The sequence below is a fragment of the Mastigoproctus giganteus genome, chromosome 6 (assembly GCF_048544385.1).
Source record: "Mastigoproctus giganteus isolate SK-2022 chromosome 6, ASM4854438v1, whole genome shotgun sequence".
NCBI classification, from domain to species: Eukaryota; Metazoa; Arthropoda; class Arachnida; order Uropygi; family Thelyphonidae; genus Mastigoproctus; species Mastigoproctus giganteus.
Genome location: NC_143580.1, coordinates 8,972,628 through 8,991,148, shown reverse-complemented (window position 1 = coordinate 8,991,148; position 18,521 = coordinate 8,972,628). Strand labels below are relative to the sequence as shown.

At 35.1% G+C, this 18,521-nt stretch overlaps 1 protein-coding gene across 3 annotated transcripts in view; it reads left to right on the top strand.

Moving 5' to 3' along the window:
- Cdk9 (Cyclin-dependent kinase 9) overlaps positions 1 to 18,521 on the top strand; it is a 104,526-nt gene that overhangs the window by 72,484 nt on the left and 13,521 nt on the right. For all 3 annotated transcript variants that reach the window (XM_090374930.1, XM_090374931.1, XM_090374928.1), the window contains exon 6: positions 524 to 673. In XM_090374930.1, the coding sequence (XP_090231056.1) occupies positions 524 to 673 (150 nt within the window). The remainder of the gene's footprint in view (positions 1 to 523; positions 674 to 18,521) is intronic.

Here is an 18,521-nt window from a genome sequence, read left to right as displayed (position 1 = left end):
CAAATAGTACCAAAGGAAATCATCCACACAACAATTTTTAAATTGTACATATCTTTTTTTATAATAGTCTGCTGTATTATATTTTAGTTCTATTTATAAAATGTATTGGATTTAAATGTATTATTCATAAATAACAGTACTATAAGCTTTTAATGTAGTTTCCCTATATGGCAACATCAAATGTTGCCATATAGGCAAATTAGTGTGATTAGTATTTAGTTCTTTACATTTGTTAACTTCTATAGTTACATTATTTCTTATTGAAAAAAATTATGCTTAATGTAAATTCACTTAGTGCTCTGTCTTTGTGGGATTAATAGCACTGAACAGGAGACAATTGTCCCCCTCATTTAGTGCTTTATCACATTATAATCTGGATATTGGTGAGGCGTACTTCCACGCAAAAATTATAAATATGTTTCAGTTCAATTAGGAATAAATAAGCATTATTTGTAACATTTGTTGGCCTTCTGACTAGAAGTGTTCCAGTAATCAGAACTTTTATTATTTCTCTTTTTCATAGGGCAATACAGAACAACATCAGTTGACATTAATTAGCCAGTTGTGTGGCTCAATTACCCCTGAGGTGTGGCCAGGAGCTGAAAAGCTGGAACTGTATACCAGATTGGACCTCCCAAAGGGACAAAAGAGGAGAGTAAAAGAAAGGTTAAAAGTAAGTCTGTTTTTTTGTAACCTAATTTAACCATTCTCTTTATGCATATAGGGGGAAAAAGTGGAGTTAGTACACACACTGGAATCTAGCAGTTTTGGAACTTTTGAAACAGCTTTGAAACTTTTGTATGTGCGTGTGTACATGCATGCTCTTCACAGGAGTGGCTTTTCATTTTGACAAAACACAGGATTTCTATTCTCCCTCAACTGCCCTACTCACCACATCTCATCTCTGCTGATTGCTTCTTGTTCGCACATAATGAAACAACTCATGAAAGACATTGGTCATTGGCAGAAGAAATAGAATGTGTAATGATGAAGCAATGAGAGAACTTTCAGAAAAGGGCTGCTGGATTGATTCCAGCAATGGTGTTTTTGTTGGCAGGAATGTGTGACAGCAGAAGGGAACCACTTTGAAGGCATAACACAGCAGGATGCCACATCACAACAAGTCACTTTGTTGTGATATGGAATTCTGAAACAATCTGTCATTTGGAAATACATATGTGTTTGTAGATTATGTTATAATTTAAAAAATATCAAGCATAATAATTATAATTTCTGACTGTGTTAACAAAAATAATATTCTCAAAATACAGGGTATCTATAAACCACCTTTACAAAACTAAAATGTTATTGTCACCTACCCCATGAATAGGGTAGGTGATACAAACCTGAAACTTCTTCCAGGTGATACAGGATGTCAAGTTTTTTATTCACCAATCACAAAAATGTGCATGCTGCAGTAAATGGCAGCAGGATTTATCAACCCTGAGAAAGAGCGCACTGTGTACTTTGGTTCAACGAGCTGCAGCTTGCAATTGCTATTATGCATTAATCTTGAACACAGCTAAAAAGAAGCCATCAAGTAGACAGTTCTGCAGTGGTATGGAAAATTCATAAAGGATGAATGTACAATCGTCCCAAAACAAAAATCAGTGAGGAGGGGAAGTGGAACTGGTTCAAGGAAGTTTTACATGATGCCCATGGAAATCTGTACAGTATGCCAGTCTTGAGCTTACAGCACAGAATGCCAGTCAAAGTAAACAGTGCATAATGTGTTACATGCTATCTGAGATGAAACCACATAAGTTACAGCTTATACGGAAGCTTTTTGATTGTAGAGATGCTTCCTTTGTTAAATTCTGCCATGATTTCAGTTTTGTGATTATGCTGCCGTGGACATGTTTTGTTGGTGAATATAAACACTTGAAGACGTCATCTGGGGTTTTATCACATACTCTGTTCACACAATAATATTCAACTTTGTATCATCTGCAAAACCTAGTTTTGTAAAATAATTTGTGGACATCCTGTACTTAGAGGACCTCTATGTTGATTAGCTTCTACAAAGGCAAATTTAAACTGAGGAAATACTAAGAATTATTGTAGTCATTATTCAATTCTGTTATGTTCAAAGTATAAGTCACTGTAATAGTGTTCATTTTAAAAGATTAAAAAATAATCACAGGTAAATGCAGTTTATTATCAGAATACTTAACAGATAATAGTTTATAAACAATACATAAATAAATTCCAAAAAAAAAAAAAAAACATTTCACACTTTCATTCCCTCTAAAAGAAGTTTGTTCCAGCAATCAACTACCTGCTGGCTGAAGGAAATTTCTGCACATCTATCCTACAGCTATCTTTCTTCAATTTGATTTTATGCCCCTTCAGGTTCGTAATCAGAGCATGAGTAAGAATCCCAACAGAATTGAACCTGCTCAGCCAATTCAAGGCCTTGTTCACCTCAATCAAATCACCTCACAGTTGCCTAGTCTCCAGACGCTGCAATTTGTAGAACTTAAGCCTTCCTTGGTGAGAGAACCCCCTTCGTTCCTCTCACCAACATTCTTGCCCTTTTCTGTACTTGCTCAAGAAACTACATCCTTCCTAAAATGAGGCCTCCAGACCTGTATACAGTACTCAAGGTGTGGCCTCAACATTGAGGTCACCAAGTATATGATATCAAAATTATTTTTTGCGTCCAGTTCCTTTGTAACCACATCGTAGCATCAGACAAGACTTTCCTTTAACAAACCCATTATGTGTCTGAATTATTACTGTGAGTCTTGTCTAAATGATCCTGCAATGCTTCTTTAACCAGTGATTCCATTATTTTCCCCTCGACAGAGGGTAAACTAACAGGTCTGTTTATTCGTGTCACCCTTTGTGAATTGAGGATACATTTGCACATAACCAGTCCATGGGGACCTCCCCTGAGTACAAGGATGCCCTCATAATTATGGCTAAGGGTTTGCTCACTGCCTTTGCCACCTCCTTTAATATAACTGGATAGATACCATCCACCTGAATGCCTTTTTTATTCTTCAAACAGGCCTCCGGAGTTGGGAATGTTCAAATTCATAATAACTGAAATAATACTACAACTGTAAAACTGATACTTTATTAAAATAAAAATGGTACAGTGAAAACTGGATTAAAATAAAATACACTATTTATACAACAGAACCATAGAAATAAAGCATATAAAATGAAATAAAACACAGAATAAAATTGATAAAAACATCCGTAGCTTTCAGAGGCATCCACTTCTTTATCAGCAGTAATACTTAACATGCTATAGTACATGCATAAATATCTGCAGGATCACAGTTCACAGCACGTGCTACTACAGGAGTATGGACAGTATCTTCCATACTTGCATTGGAACTGGAAATGGCTAGGGTGCGTGCCAGGCAGAACCGTTCATCCCATCCAAGAATCACAGTTTTGAAGAGGGGATGAATATGGATTCCCCTGTCTGTTAATAGGGTTACGCTCAGAAGAGCAAATCCGCAAACTGTCGGGCCATTTGTGGTTCCAAAACCCATGAGAACAGTTGACAATAACAGATTCGTCTGGAGAGATTTGGTGTGGTTCTCCCAAAAATGTTCACCCACAGCAGATTTCCCATAATCTGTGGTCTTTATCACATTAATATGAGTATATTTTGGAGAAGAACCACCAAAGCTCTCCTGACAAAGACATTATTGTTGACCGTTCACATAGATTTTGGAACTGTAAATGGCCCAAGAGTTTGTGGGTTTGCTCTTCTGAATATAACACTATTAACCGTATCCCCATCCGCTGGGGTACGTACCAGCCCCAACTGGGTTCAGCAAGTTAATTCTATAATTTTTACTCTAATTACAGAGCTGAAACTCGCTATAGTTGGAGCCAGAACTGTTTTCTTGAATTTTCCCACTTAAATTTTCAAAACCTTCTATTGAATTTCACGCAAATGACAAAAATGTGACATCAAGTATGCAATTTTTTAGGCCTTTTCAATTAATTTTTTTTACCCCCGCCCTAACCAGCCTAGAGCTTATGAAACCCGACACTTGATTCGTTTCTTGGTGTAAAGCGCGCGAATTTCTTTTTACGGAGAGGAGCAGTTCTGATAAACAACTCCGTGTGAATACGAGCGAAGCGTGGGAGGTATATATCACGTCACCAGTACAGCTACATTGAGACGGTAAGGGAGAAGTGTAAATAAACAAAAGACGAACAAGAGCTACTGTTTTTGACATAAGAAGCAATAAAGCCATACAGTACCAATAACAGTTTATGGAAGGGGAACAGATCGTATATCCTATCTTCAACGTGTATTGCTCCTACAAACAGAAGATCAAGGAAATTCATCTGTTGGAAACGGGAAAAACTGGTGTAAAACTGATAACACTGCAATGCGCATTTGATAAAAAAAAAAATAGTAAACAATATCAGAACAGCAGTTTCCTGGGTTTGATCTTCTAACCAAATTTCGAGAAAATATTTCTGTTTATAGCTGCGTTATAAACTTCGAAACTGGTGCATCAAAAGAAAGAAAAAAAAATCATCCGCTATGAATTTCTTTCTTTCTTGAAATGTGTATTGTTCACATAACTGCAATATTTGTAACAATACAAAGCTAACAGATTACAACTAACGGCTGCTCAAAAGTATCGTTAGAAGAAGATATTTGCTTGTTACGCTTTGATGTCATTGCAAAGGGAGAAATTCTGTTTTAGTACAGAAGCCGAATAAATTCACTATCCACGGTCATAATGATGTTCTGAACTGCAATAAACAGATAAACTCCGCTGACAAATAGACTTACTCCCCATCACTTTTATTGTTTTACTGTGGTTTTTGGCAGATGAGTCGGTGACTGCTAAATGCAGTGCGGTTTCTTGTATTCTCTCTCTCTCTATTTCGGGATCTCTGACCGTGTGGTCATCACGTAATATAAACAGAAAATTTGTTTGTCGGAATGCTGCCCATCAATTATCAACTCTTTTACCGACCTTCTAATGTATGTTGTGTTCAAATAATCCACTTTGCGAAATTCGAAAGTGCTACATCAATTAGGAGCAAAAACGGTTTCCCCCAACATAATGAATTACTTTATAGGTATAATAATGATTTTACTGACTGGAAGAAAGTGTCCACAATAAAACAATTGTACAAGGCGAAAACATGCAGTCACTCAAAGGATAAGCAATACAGCGATGTTTAAAATTTATAATGCAGTTCACTAGCTAATATTTCCAGAGGAATTATTCTGGATTTTTTATCAAATGAGCACCAGAACAAAATCGGACTAATTAGTAATTCCGCATCCTAGGATGAACTGACTAATTAGAACTCCAGCATCTGTGATGAAACGTCATGCGCACCGATATCGTTTGCTACAGCAATAATGTAAAGAAACGAAGCAAAATATTGTAACAGAGCTATAATGCAAAATAATGTTAGAAAGTAAAAATGCAAAATATTGTTCTCTTTCATGTTCTCTTTGTTGTTCTCTTTTTTAAAAATGCAAAATATTGTTCAATTGCAGTTTCGGCATCCTAGGATGAAGCTGACTTAGAGCTGCAATGCCATTTTTTTTATTATTATTTATTTTCTTTATTTATTTTTTGTTTTTGTATGGGCAGCTCCTAGAACAAAAGTTCATCTCGGCCTCGTTGCTCTGTTCAGTTTTTACGCATTGTCAGGGTATTGACAATGTCAGGGTTTTTACGCATTGCCAGTGTGTGTCGTGAAAAAAAAAAAATCATCCCGCTTAGGAATATCCCATGTTAGATGAAGACAGATGAAAAGGAAGGCAAGAGAGAGAGAAAAAAATTTTTCATCCCGCACGGGAGAAAGTGACAGGAAAGAAAAACTGTTTGTGAGCTTATGTGTGTGTTCTGTATTGTGATGTTGTATTTGGGCATTCTGGCTACCTGGAAGCAGCAATCACCTGGACGACTGCCTCCAGGTACTTGTCCCTAGCAGGAGGGCAAAATCTCCCCTACTAACTGCACGCCCTTCTCCCTGGGGAACTACTAGTAGTAGTAGTAGTGGCATGTGATGCAAGAAAGCAAGTGTATGAGCTTATGCAGCATCAGCCAAAAAAAAAAAAAAGTTTCCCAGGGAGGAAAGAAAAACTTGTATAAGATGAAGAGAGGGAAGGAGAAAAGAGGAGAAGCACTATCCCGGCCCAGGGAAGCCCCAATCCACGATGGATTGCTAGAACAACACAAGAAAAAAATAATAATAATAATAATATAATAAAATAAATAAATAATAATAAATAAAATAAATGAAAGTTAGTGCTCTGGACGTTTGACAATCTCTTGGCCTTCTCCCCCCCAAAAGGGTATTTTTTATTTCTCTCTCTCTCTCTCTCTCTCTCTCTCTCTCTCTCTCTCTCTCTCTCTCTCTCTCTCGTCGGACTAGAAAGGGTGGACTCCCTCCCCTAAGGAGTTTTTTTCCCTCAAGTGAAAGAAGGGAATTGGAAATTTCATGAAAATGAACCCTGTTTTTCTTCATTCGGTGAACGGCTACTCTGTCAGCGCAAGAGAAGTGAAATTACATTTGCAGCTCAGAATGGAATTCAAACATTGAAACACATGACATTTTATGGTGAATTTTTCGGGCGTTGTGTGATAATGAAAATTCAATTTTTCTGTGGAAATTTTTTGATGATATCAAATGCATATCAAGGAAATATTGAAGTATTCAATAACAATTACTTACAATTTCCCAATCCCTCACTACGAGTAATGGATTGTTCTCACAATCTGTTACTAGCTGTGCATTTTTTTTTTCCCGTTTGTACACCAGGTGAGATGCATGTGAAGTTCCTTCGATATTAGTTTTCGAAGTTTATAATGCAGCTATGAATAGAAATATTTTCTTGAAATTTCGTAAGAAGATCAAATATACATCCATGAAACTGCTGTTCCGATTTAGTCCTCTAGAAACAATTACAATAAAGCGAACTTTTTTTTTTTTATGAAATGCGCATTGTAGTGATAAGTTTTGCGACAGTTTTTTTCTTTCCGTTTCCAGTATAGCTTCCAGTAGATGAATTTCCTTGATTTTTTTTTTTTTTTAGTAGATAATACATATTGAAGAAAGGAAATGCAATATTTTAGTTTTTCAAAACCAATTCGTTGCAATTCTTTCGTACAACAATTATGAAAAGCAATAAAGCTACTGTTGTGAGTGAGCCATGCAAATTAGTGTTCGCAAGTAATGATGCTCAACTGTTTGTTTTCCACGAAAGTTGTTTACAGTTTCATTTTCTCCTTGGATCACCTTGGTAACATTAATGACGTAAGCTTGACCAGTCAATTATCTCTCTGCGTGCGTTGATTTTAGCCAGAGGCGCGAATTTTTGAACTAATGAAGTAACGCGTTTTATTTTCAAAGCTTGGATCTTGTTTTGCCGACATCAAAATTTAATAAATTGAAATGTGATCGTATTTTTTTGATGTTTTAGAGTGAATTGATAGTTTTTGCTAAGCGCTAAAGGTAGGAAATCAAAGAATATACTTCTGTTTATGTATATTGAGAGTTTCAATTTGGAAAATTGAGTAGAAATTATGAAAATTATTAGTTTTCTTCAGGGGGAGCAACTTTCGAGTTAGGGTTAAAAATTAGACAAAAACAGAGCGGACCAGGCTCGGGTTAATAGAAACTGGGGAATCCATATTTGTCCCGCCCTCTCTTTGAAACTGTGATTCTTGGACGGGGTGAATGGTTCTGTCTGGCCCGCTCTCAAACCATTTCCGGTTCCAATTCAAGTATGGAAGATACTGCCCATGCTCTTGCAGTAGCAAGTTAAGTATTACTGTTAATAACAGAGGTGGATGTCTTTGAAAGTTGCAGTTCTCCAGTGTCTAACCAGCTTGTTATTGAAGAAAACCACAGCATTTTCTATTGATCAGTGGTGAGTAGAGGGTGTCTGTTGAGTCATCTGCACTGAACCCCCCCATGGGGGGGTGCGTGCGGGTGTATGTGTGTGTGCGTGCGCGCGCACATTATCATTTGGGATATTGTTCTTGCATTCCCCATACTATATTGTGATGTCAAATGTCACACAGTAACCTGCTGTTTCCCTCTCCAGCGTGTGCTGCATCCTTTGCTCAGCATGAATATCCACTTTGCATAATTCTTTACAGTTCAACACTATTCTTTGTATGCACATTGAGCCATGAGTGGCTGACAGGACGTGTTGTTTCCAACTTGGAAGCACTGATGCATGAGCTCCATCATACCTCTCTGAAACTCCATGATATGTGTCCCATAACTGATATTTTATCACTTTGATTTTGAACAACCAGATCCAAATTTCCATTGCTTTAACATAGGAAGTTGTTTTGCTTTTTATACTGCTAGATATGTGTCATAGTCCATGATGGATGGGGGGTCATAATTTAATGATCACTGAGTGTATATTTGTGGAAGATTTGAAGTCATCTAAAATATTAAATAAATTTTAAAGTATTTAATCACAGCCAACATTACACTGTTTTTGTATGCTGCTGCTGTGAAAAACCAATTGCAGGGATTGTTGGGCAGAAATAAGGTGGGGGAGATAAAAGGTTTTACTTTATTCAAAGGGTGGTGAAACAATTTAATAAAATATAATATTTTATTGTGTGATGTAGAGATGCAGACACTTATGTATAGATACATATAAATGTGTAAATTTTATTTCAGTATATATGTAATATATAATGGACATGCCTATGCAATATGTATACAATTTATATGTATACAAAAAATACAATTTATTATTAGATGAGAATTAGATTAAGCATTTTAAAGTAATGCAATATACCAAGAGTTGTAATAAACTTTTAAAGAGAAACCTTATATAAAAACAGAAGTTTATTCAAAGTTACATCATGTTATTTTAGGCTATTTCATGAAATAACTGACTTACAAAGTTATTTTTTAAAATGTGAAGAAACTTAAGTTTATAACTAATTTTCAGTAGGCTTTAATGTGGGTGCCATTTTCTGCTTGTTAGTCCAAGAAATATTGACTTTCTCTCCATACTCAACTCAACTTGAAACATAAGCTTTTGGGCACCAGTTATGGAAAAAATTTAATGGCCCATATTTATCAGTATATGTCATCAGATTTTCTTTCCACAAATTGAAGACATTGAACTTTAAATTGGAATGCCATTTATTTTTCAACATTTATTTTTTGCATTTCAGCACAAATTTTCAAAAAGCCTTACTTCTTTAGCCAACACATCATGGTATTTTAACATCAAAATTAAAATATCTGTTTGAATTAACATCAGCAAGAATTTTAGTATTCTTCCTGCATGATCATCAGTTTTGTTTATTTATTGGATATTAATTTGAAAAGTATAACTGAAGAAATTCTGTCTGGCTTCATCACAGTTTTAATTTTTATTTAGTTCTAATTTTTCTAAACAGGCTTGAAGACAGGGAAACTGTGAATTTCCAAAATGTAGCCAGATGTGTTTAAGTATCAGAATAAAGCATAAAATTTTAGTGTGCTGATGTAAATTATTTCTTGTCTTTTTACCAAAAAAATACTGAATGGTGACCAGCATAGCCACTAGAGGGCCAAATATAAAATTTTCAGACCACTGGGTTGGAAGAGGTAGGCCAATTATTTGGCCTGCCTATAAATCCTTATAATTCCCATTAGATCAGATGGCACACATACTGAAAGCCACTCAAAATTATTTGGTAACAATTGATCTTTTATTGATTATTTATATATTTATTATTATTATCATTTTGACATAATAAATCATGAAAGGAGTCATCTATTTTTAAATATAATACTTCTAATTATGGGCGTTCTTGTTTGGTGATCCCTGTATGAATTCCGAGAATGTGCCCTTGAATCCTGAATATATATATATATATATATATATATATATATATATATATTTTTTTTTTTTAACTAATGTATTCTAAGTAAGGCATTGTTGTTATGGACAATTATAATTAGAGTGCATTTCACTGCATAGGTTTGAATACATATAATAGGAATTTTTAACTATAAATGAAATGTTGTGTTATGATTCAGTAGCAAGTTAAAATCAGCTTTTACAAAGTGTACATGTCTGATTGATTGTAAAAATTTTAACATAGTTGCAGATGATATAAGATAGTAAAGAGTTAACATGCTAATTGGTGAAGAATTAGCATGTCCTAACCTAGGAAAACTTACTGGCTTGTTTGTTAATTATTCATCCGGCCGACCGGGCTAGCCGGGTGGGTAAAGTACCTGCCTGGCAACCCAAAGGTCGCGGGTTCGAATCCCGCCTCGGGCTTGGATCAAAGTACTGCAAAAAAAAAACCTTGGGAGATGCATTATGGCCACAGAAGCCGATGCACCAACAACTACCAAAAAAAAAAAAAAAAAAAAAAATATTCATCCTACACAGTGAAATGTGTTAATTTTAATTATGAGTATATAATGGGGTATTTGAACATTGTTCTGTAATGATCCAGGACAGTATGCAGTAAAATCCCATTACAGCAAATACCATTTTAATGAAGGTTTCACTGTAAGGAAAATATTTCAAGGCCCCGACCAAATTTTTCTTATTATTAATGCTTTGTAAGCCTTAAACAAAATTAGTTCTGATGAAAAATTCAGTATAATGAATTATTTTTAAAGTCAGCCATTGCGTGCTTATAATGTACTGTTTACAAAAAGAGACACAATATGCTGAAATCATGAATGGTTAATGTAGAAAAACAAATAAACATTGGTTTGCTTTTCAGTTGTCTAACATTCATTATCCATAAAAGGGTCAGATGAACCCCATATATAACCAAGGAACCTGTTGTTTTCATGATTGTGTTTTTTGATGTAGAAATATTAATCTAAAATGACAAAATATGTTAGAAATAGTATGTTAAAGGAAATTATGTACTGTTTTGTACAATATATTTTGTATTTATGTTAAATTTGTTTGGGTCTTTATTTAAGTAAAAGCAAAAATTGCTACTTATATGTGTTAAAGTGCATCAGATCTTATTAGAACAAAATTAGAAAATACAGTCGAACTTGGTTAGAACGAGCACGGAAATAACAAGATCATGGCTGTAATGAGCAAAAAGCCATAATGATTTTAATTTACACATATTCCCATACAGTCGCTTACTGTTATAACGAGTGTACTATATGGATATGCAAATTTTGGTAAAATGAAAAGGGTGACTTAGCTTTTATGACCACCCACATCGCATCGGATTACTGGTAAATTTATGCTCTTGTCCTTTCAGGGACTGGGGCTATACAATAGTGCATTGACGATCTGCTTGTCTCATTACCCTATTTATAGATTGTCTTGTATTCACTGAACCATAAATTTATTTTGAGACTTCTAAGAATTTTGTCAATGGGATGTCTAAGCACTTTGTATGCAGATCACTTTCTGTCATTTTAAATAAAATCAGTTAAAAATGAACCCTTCCTTCAGAAACATGTCTACTGGCAAAAAGTCTCTCGATTTGCGGAAAAGTTTAAATTATTTGTGAGTTAGAATGTGGTGCATAAAATGTTGAAGTGTGTAAAAACTTTTTGTCCTCTAGTGACATTGTGGAAGAATAAGCATGTTTACATATTGGCACTGGAAAAGAACATAACCAAAAAAAAAAAAAAAAAAAAATTTTTTTTTTAGGAAGTGTGAGGTTACAAATGTTAATGAAACATTGCTTCGATGGTTCACTGCACAAAGGAGTGCTGGATTTTCAATAAATGGTCCGATCTTGAAGGCCCGAGTAGAAAACTTTTGCTGAACAATTTGGTTATGATGATTTTGTCTGTAACAATGTTTGGCTGAATTGATATAGAAACCAAATACAATCAATCCTCGTATAGCACGATAGTTGTGTTCCTAGAAACCCTCGTGCAATGCAAAATCATGCAATATAAACAACAGGCCCTGTGGAAAAAATAGGGTTAGGTGCCGACCACCCAAGATTGAACACACATTTGTAACCAAAACAATAAATTATCGTAATAAAGTACTTACATATTTTATTACGAAATAAAATATTGCTAATGCTTTTGCTTCTATCGTAAGCAAACTTGTTTTTTGTTTGATTTTCTATCCAAACAGATGACAGCCGTTCCATCTCTTCCAATTCTTTGTGTCTCAATGTAATGGATTTAAATTACACTTTGAGCTGTTCCTGCTATGAAAGTTGTTTTTATTTTCTCTGCATTCGTTGTAATTCTCAGCATTGCCTCATTTAGGCCTGTAGCACTTGCAATATCACGTGGTCTTTCATTTTGCTCAAAGCGTTTCACAATTTCATATTTTTTCTCTATTGACAGAGGCAGACTGGCCATAAGCCTTACTGGGGAAACCCCGGAGGCCGGTGTGATTTTGGGCATAAACACTAATATGAGGCCACTATAAATTTTCCCGGGTAAGAATTTTTGATCCAGTCCGCCCCTGTTTATCGATATTGCTTTTCTTTTTCTCTCTGAATCTGTAGTGTCTTCACCATGACGCTTCCTTTTCACACCTTTAAAGTATTTTACTCATTTTTAGGGAATAAAGCACAATTACAAAATGAGGAAGCATGCTTGATACACATAAACAAAGCTGCGCGCGTGTGTAGCAACTGAATAAACAACACCATAAAGGCAGAGACACACTATGAATCCCTCACTAGCTCACATTTTACTAAAGCAGATTTCTGGGGGATACTACTATAAAACAATAAAAACAATTTCCAGTTGCATTCCTGCTAGTGGAATCTGTTATAAATTGGTGGTAAACTCGATCTAATTGCATTTGCGATAATACTGATAGCTGGAATTGTGTGGGTTTTTACGTTATTATGGTGAATTGTGTTTCCCCTTCACTGATGTAAAAAACATAAATACTAAATACATTTCCAGAATCTTCTCTTCATTCCTATTGTGTTGCATTCAGTTGGGGTGATTCCATGTTCGACTGCCATTTCTTCTAAACACAAAGACGAATTGTGCATAAGCGAATTCGGTTCATGTTATATATGATATCATTCCCCTATTTATAAATTGTGTATGATCGAATTTGTGTAGCGTAAGCACGTGTTATACGAGGACTGACTGTACACGCATATTAATACAAATATGTAGGTATATACATCGGTGAAGACAGGATGTTAGAGCTTGAAAAGTAACTAGAAAATGTGAATTGGAATATCATCAGTTTGGCTGAAACAAGAAGAAGAAATGAAGCACTTGTAAGTTTATCAAGTGGAAATCTGCTGTACACCAATGGAAACAGTGAAAGGAGTGAAGTTGGAGTTGGCTTTCTGGTCCATAAAGATATAAAAAACAACATTTTGGAATTCAAAAGTACATCACCAAGGGTATCAGGACTAATACTCAAGATTTCTAAGAGGTACAAGCTAAAGGTTATAATGATTTATGGACCAACATCGAGCCATGATGATGAAGAAATGTACACCGAAATTGAGTCTTCTAGATGAGCAGAAAACCCACTACACTATTATTATGGGGGACTTCAATGCTAAGGTTGGAAAAAGACAAAACAGCACAGGAAGGGGAACTATAGGAAATTTTGGAATTGGTGAAAGACTTGTGGAATTTGCAGAATCTCAAGGATTGTCAGTAATGAATACCTTTTTTCAAGAAAAGGGTGAACAGAAAGTGGACATGGAAGAGTCTAAATGGATTAACAACTAATGAAATCGACTTCATCCTCACGAACAGAAGATATATCGTGAATGATGTTACCTTCTTGAATAAGGTAAATTTTGGAAGTGATCACAGAATGGTAAGATGCACACTTGATGTAGGAAAGGAAAGGAAAAAACTGACTCGAGTAAATAATATGAAGGTCTTTGAGATACAGAAGAGGAGAAAAAGCAGTATGTACTGGAACTTAAGAACAAGTTTGAGCTTCTACAGACTGCTCAGGACCAAGATATCGACGAGGAATATTACAACTTCCTGAAAGTGATAAAGCCCAAGAAATCTATAGAGAAAAATAAATCCAAAGAAGAAAATATTAGTCAAGAAACACTTGCTATGATGAATAGAAGGCAACAAATGAAGAGCAAGATAAACACTGACAAGGAGAAAATTGAGTATACTGAGTTATGCAAAACCATTAGAAAGAGACTCAGAGAGAACATAAGAAGATTTAACACAAGAAAAGTAGAACAAGCATTAAGGGAAAACAAAGGACTTAAATCAGCAGCCATGAGCAGTAATACAGAAAGACAAATGATACTGAAACTGAATAATAGCAATGGTGTACCTATTAATAGCAGAGAAGGCATAATTCAAATAGCAGAAGACTAGTATAGAGAATTATACAAGGAGCGAGGGAATGATGCCAGCAGTGGGAAAGATGGATCGCAAATTAGCAACACATACGGCATACCCGATATTCTTCCTGATGAGGTAGAACATGCAATGAAGAAAATGAAGAATCAGAAATCTCCGGGGGAAGGTGAAGTTACTGTACAGTTGTTAAAATTGGGAGGAAGAGACATAACACAAAAACTGGCAAGGCTCTTCACAAAGTGCATTAGAAAAGGTGTGACACCTAAGCAGTGGAATAATGCAATCATAGTTTTGCTGCATAAGAAAGGAGATAAATCAGAAATTGGAAATTATAAGCTTGTTATCTCACATCTACAAGTTGTTAACAAGGGTCATTACTAACAGATTAGAAAGAGTACTTGATGAGAATCAACCGAAAGAGCAAGCTGGCTTTAGGACAGGATTCTCAACTATGGATCACCTTCACGTAATATCACAGCTAATGGAGAAAGCAAATGAATATAAAACACCATTATGCCTGGCATTTGTGGATTATGAAAAGGCATTTGACTCCATACAGCATAAGGCAATGTTTCGGGCACTGGAAAGACCAGGCATAGATTTCCCATATATTATGATTTTGAAGAAAATATATGAGAATGCTACCTCCTTTATTAGACTAGACAAAGGCAATAACAAATTTAAAATCGAGAAATGAGTTTGACAAGATATTTCTGAAGTTGTTTTCTGCTGCCCGTGAAGAAGCTTTCAGAAGGTTGGACTGGTCGCAGAAAGGAGTCAACGTAAATGGAGAGTACTTAAACCATTTACAATTTGCAGATGATATTGGGATCATAAACCACAATCCCAAAGAATTAGAGGGAAATCTTAATTAGTTACGCACAGTTAGTAAGGATTTTGGACTAAAGGTGAATATGGTTAAAACAAAAGTATGCCACAGAAAGGGATATGATGATCGAAGGTGCAGTAATTGAAAAGGTGGAGTCATATACTTATCCGGGACAAGTTATTAGCTGTAACAATGATAAATGGCTGGAGGTCAAGAGAAGAATAAATTTTGGATGGATAGCATTCAGGAATTATAGTCACATACTGAAGAGCAATATCCCAGTTTGTCTGAAACGTAAAATAATGAACCAATGTATACTCCCCACCATGACTTATGGAAGTGAAACTTGGGCACTCACCAAAAGAATGGAAGAGAAGCTGAGAACTACACAGCGAAGAATGGAACGAATTATATTGAGAATCAGACTGTTAGATAAGAAGAGAAACACATGGATTAGGCAGCAAACTCAAATAAAGGATATTCTTATCAAAACAAAAGTCTTTGAGCTATGGGCAGGACACATAGCTCGAAGACATGATGACAGATGGACTAAGCAAATAGCAGAATGGTACCCAAGAGGAGCTAGAAGAAAACCTGGAAGACAAAGGTGGAGATGGATAGATGAAATTCATGAGTTTGTGGGTAGTAAATGGATGGCCATTGCACAAAACAGTACCAACTGGAAAGTTGCTGGAGAGGCCTTCATCCTGCAGTGGATTGAAAATGGCTGATGATGTTACTAATATTTTTTTCTCTCTAATATATATATATTTTTTTGTTTTGTTTTTTGAATCTATCTTTTTATCAAGTTATTGAGAATTAAAAAAAAAAAAAAAAATAGGAGGTAGATTTAAGTCATCACTGATATAGTGAGTAGCAGTTATAATGAAGAAATTTTGTTGGTTCCTTGATGCTCGTTATAACCAAATTCGACTATATATATAGAAAAAGGCTTCATGTTCTCTGAGGAGTTCGTTGTAGTGGAATTTTACATAATGAAACAGTTAATGAAATATTTACATTATTTTTGGAAAAGAAAAATGTTATATCTGAGTGGTTTAATATTTTATAGGAAGAATTGTAAAATATATATTTACTAACTTTATTTTCTTTTTCTTTTTTTTAAGAAATATGTTGTGATCATGATATAAAGCGATCCGAAATATGAATTTCTGTAGATCATAATTTTCAGGAAATGTATTTGGAGGAAGATTAATCCAGCAAATTGATGAAGAAATCAAAAAGCTGTTCAGCGAGTTTCCACCTATGGATTGATGGTTGACATGCATTTGGTAGAATGAATATGCTTCTGTGCAGGAATCAGTCAATTAATTAATTGAAATGCAAACTAAACCAAATTATATTAAGTATATATTGAAAAATCACTTTCAAGTGCTTTTTTTAGTAGATGAAACAGGTTAGTAAATGTACACAGTACATAAGGAAATAGTAATAATTCATGATTTATAAGTTAAAGGCAAAAAGCAACTTATGCATGAACTGAAAACATTTTGTTTCTGCTCATCCACTATATTGCCCACTTGTTTCTCCAATCATTGTGTGACTACAAATATATCTGTTGTTTCAGCTACAATATACAGTACAGTAAACCCCCGCTATTCGCGGTATCTGTATTCACGGTTTCGCGATCGCCGATTTAATACAAAATGAAACCTAAAAAAATGTGAATTTTAAAGCGCCGTGAATATTTTCCGCCATAAAAAAACATGGGCATGGCTAAAATTATCTTTCCTAGTCAAAACAGCGCTGAGTGGGTGGGGGGAGAGGGGTGACAAAATCGCGAGTGTGGATGTTTCTCACTAATCTTTGTTCAGTATGTGTTATGCGCTTGTCATGGAAGGTTTCATCGTTTGCTTTTAATTTATATGCTTATAAATTTATCAATTTATAAATTGATATGCTTACAAAAGTGATAAATCTACCGTTTTGCAGTGTAAAACAGACTTTTTCGACTGTGTTAACGGAAGAAAGTGACTTTATTGTGGACCAGTTCTTTCTAACTCCTACAAAAATATGGCTACGAATAACAAGGGAAATGTGAAAAGATCAAAGAAAGTGATGATGACATTAGCGAATAAAATTGAGTTATTAGACAAAGTTTCTAATGGTGAAAGTGTTTCCTCAGTGGCAAAACATTATAAAATCAATGAGTCAACGGTACGATCAATCAAAAAATCAGAAGAAAAAATCCACTGTAGTGTCCGTGAAAATGCGCTAATTGCTTCAAAAATTTGCTCTGTAATTCGTGATGTTAAATTAGAAAAAATGGAAAAAAGCTTTAAATCTGTGGATAGAAGACTGAACTCAAAATAAAATTCCGTTAAGTTCACTCATCATTCGTGAAAAGGCAAAACTCCTTTAACAACACGTTAGCGAAACTGGTGATAGCACTGGTGGGATAAGTGCTAGCAAAGTCGCTGGTTTGAAAGATTTGTTTGAAATTTCTAATAAATATTACATTTAATATTAAATTGTTTCTTATTTTCATTTCGATGCCATATGCTTGCATTTCACTATGTACATAGTCATAATATGAAGATACGTATAATACATACATAGACAAAATTTTAGACTAGTTTTTCTTATATTTCATACTTTGGAACGGAACCCCTTTATTACTGTGGGAACCATAACTCAGTATTTGCGTTTTCGTTATTCGTGACATTTCTCAGGAACGTAACCCCCGCAAATAGCGGGGGTTTACTGTATATGGATAGCCTTGTGATACGTATGAAAAGGACATAATAATTACCAGATTTCTATTGGTATGAATTTTGAGAAGTCTTGAAAAATCATTCAAAAAGAGCCAAATATAAGATTTAATGAAAATACTTACATTGAGCGTTAAGTTATTACATGCAGACAGGTGAACAAGGTACGAAAACAGTAGGTACTTTAAGCATATAGGCTAACATGCCAAAAAGTTAAAAACTTTACACTACACACAACAGACGTCTGATAATCTAACCTCCATAGGACCATGGCAGTGTACTATATTATTGGACATTTATTTAAAAAGATATATATGACGTCTTCAGATAACCCAAAATGTTTGGTGTTTTTGTGTTGTTCATATTTTCTATCTATCATTTCATGTGGCGCCTCCGTAGCCAGGTGGGAAGGAGCAGCAGTGCGTAGCACACGCTTCTTGATTAGACCGGGGTTCGAGCCCGTCACCACCAAATACGGAGGATGCGGAAAGGTCAAGGGAATGACCACCGCATATCACGGAGCAATATGGCCTTAGTTGCTAATGCTCCTGAAAACCAAATAACAAAATAACAATCATTTCATGTGATAAAAATGACAAAAATACTTAAAATTGTATATTACACAGATAGAATAACCTTTCATTATTATTTTTTTATTTTTGCTCTTATATGTAGTATAAGAGCCAGCACACGAAGTTCAACTATGA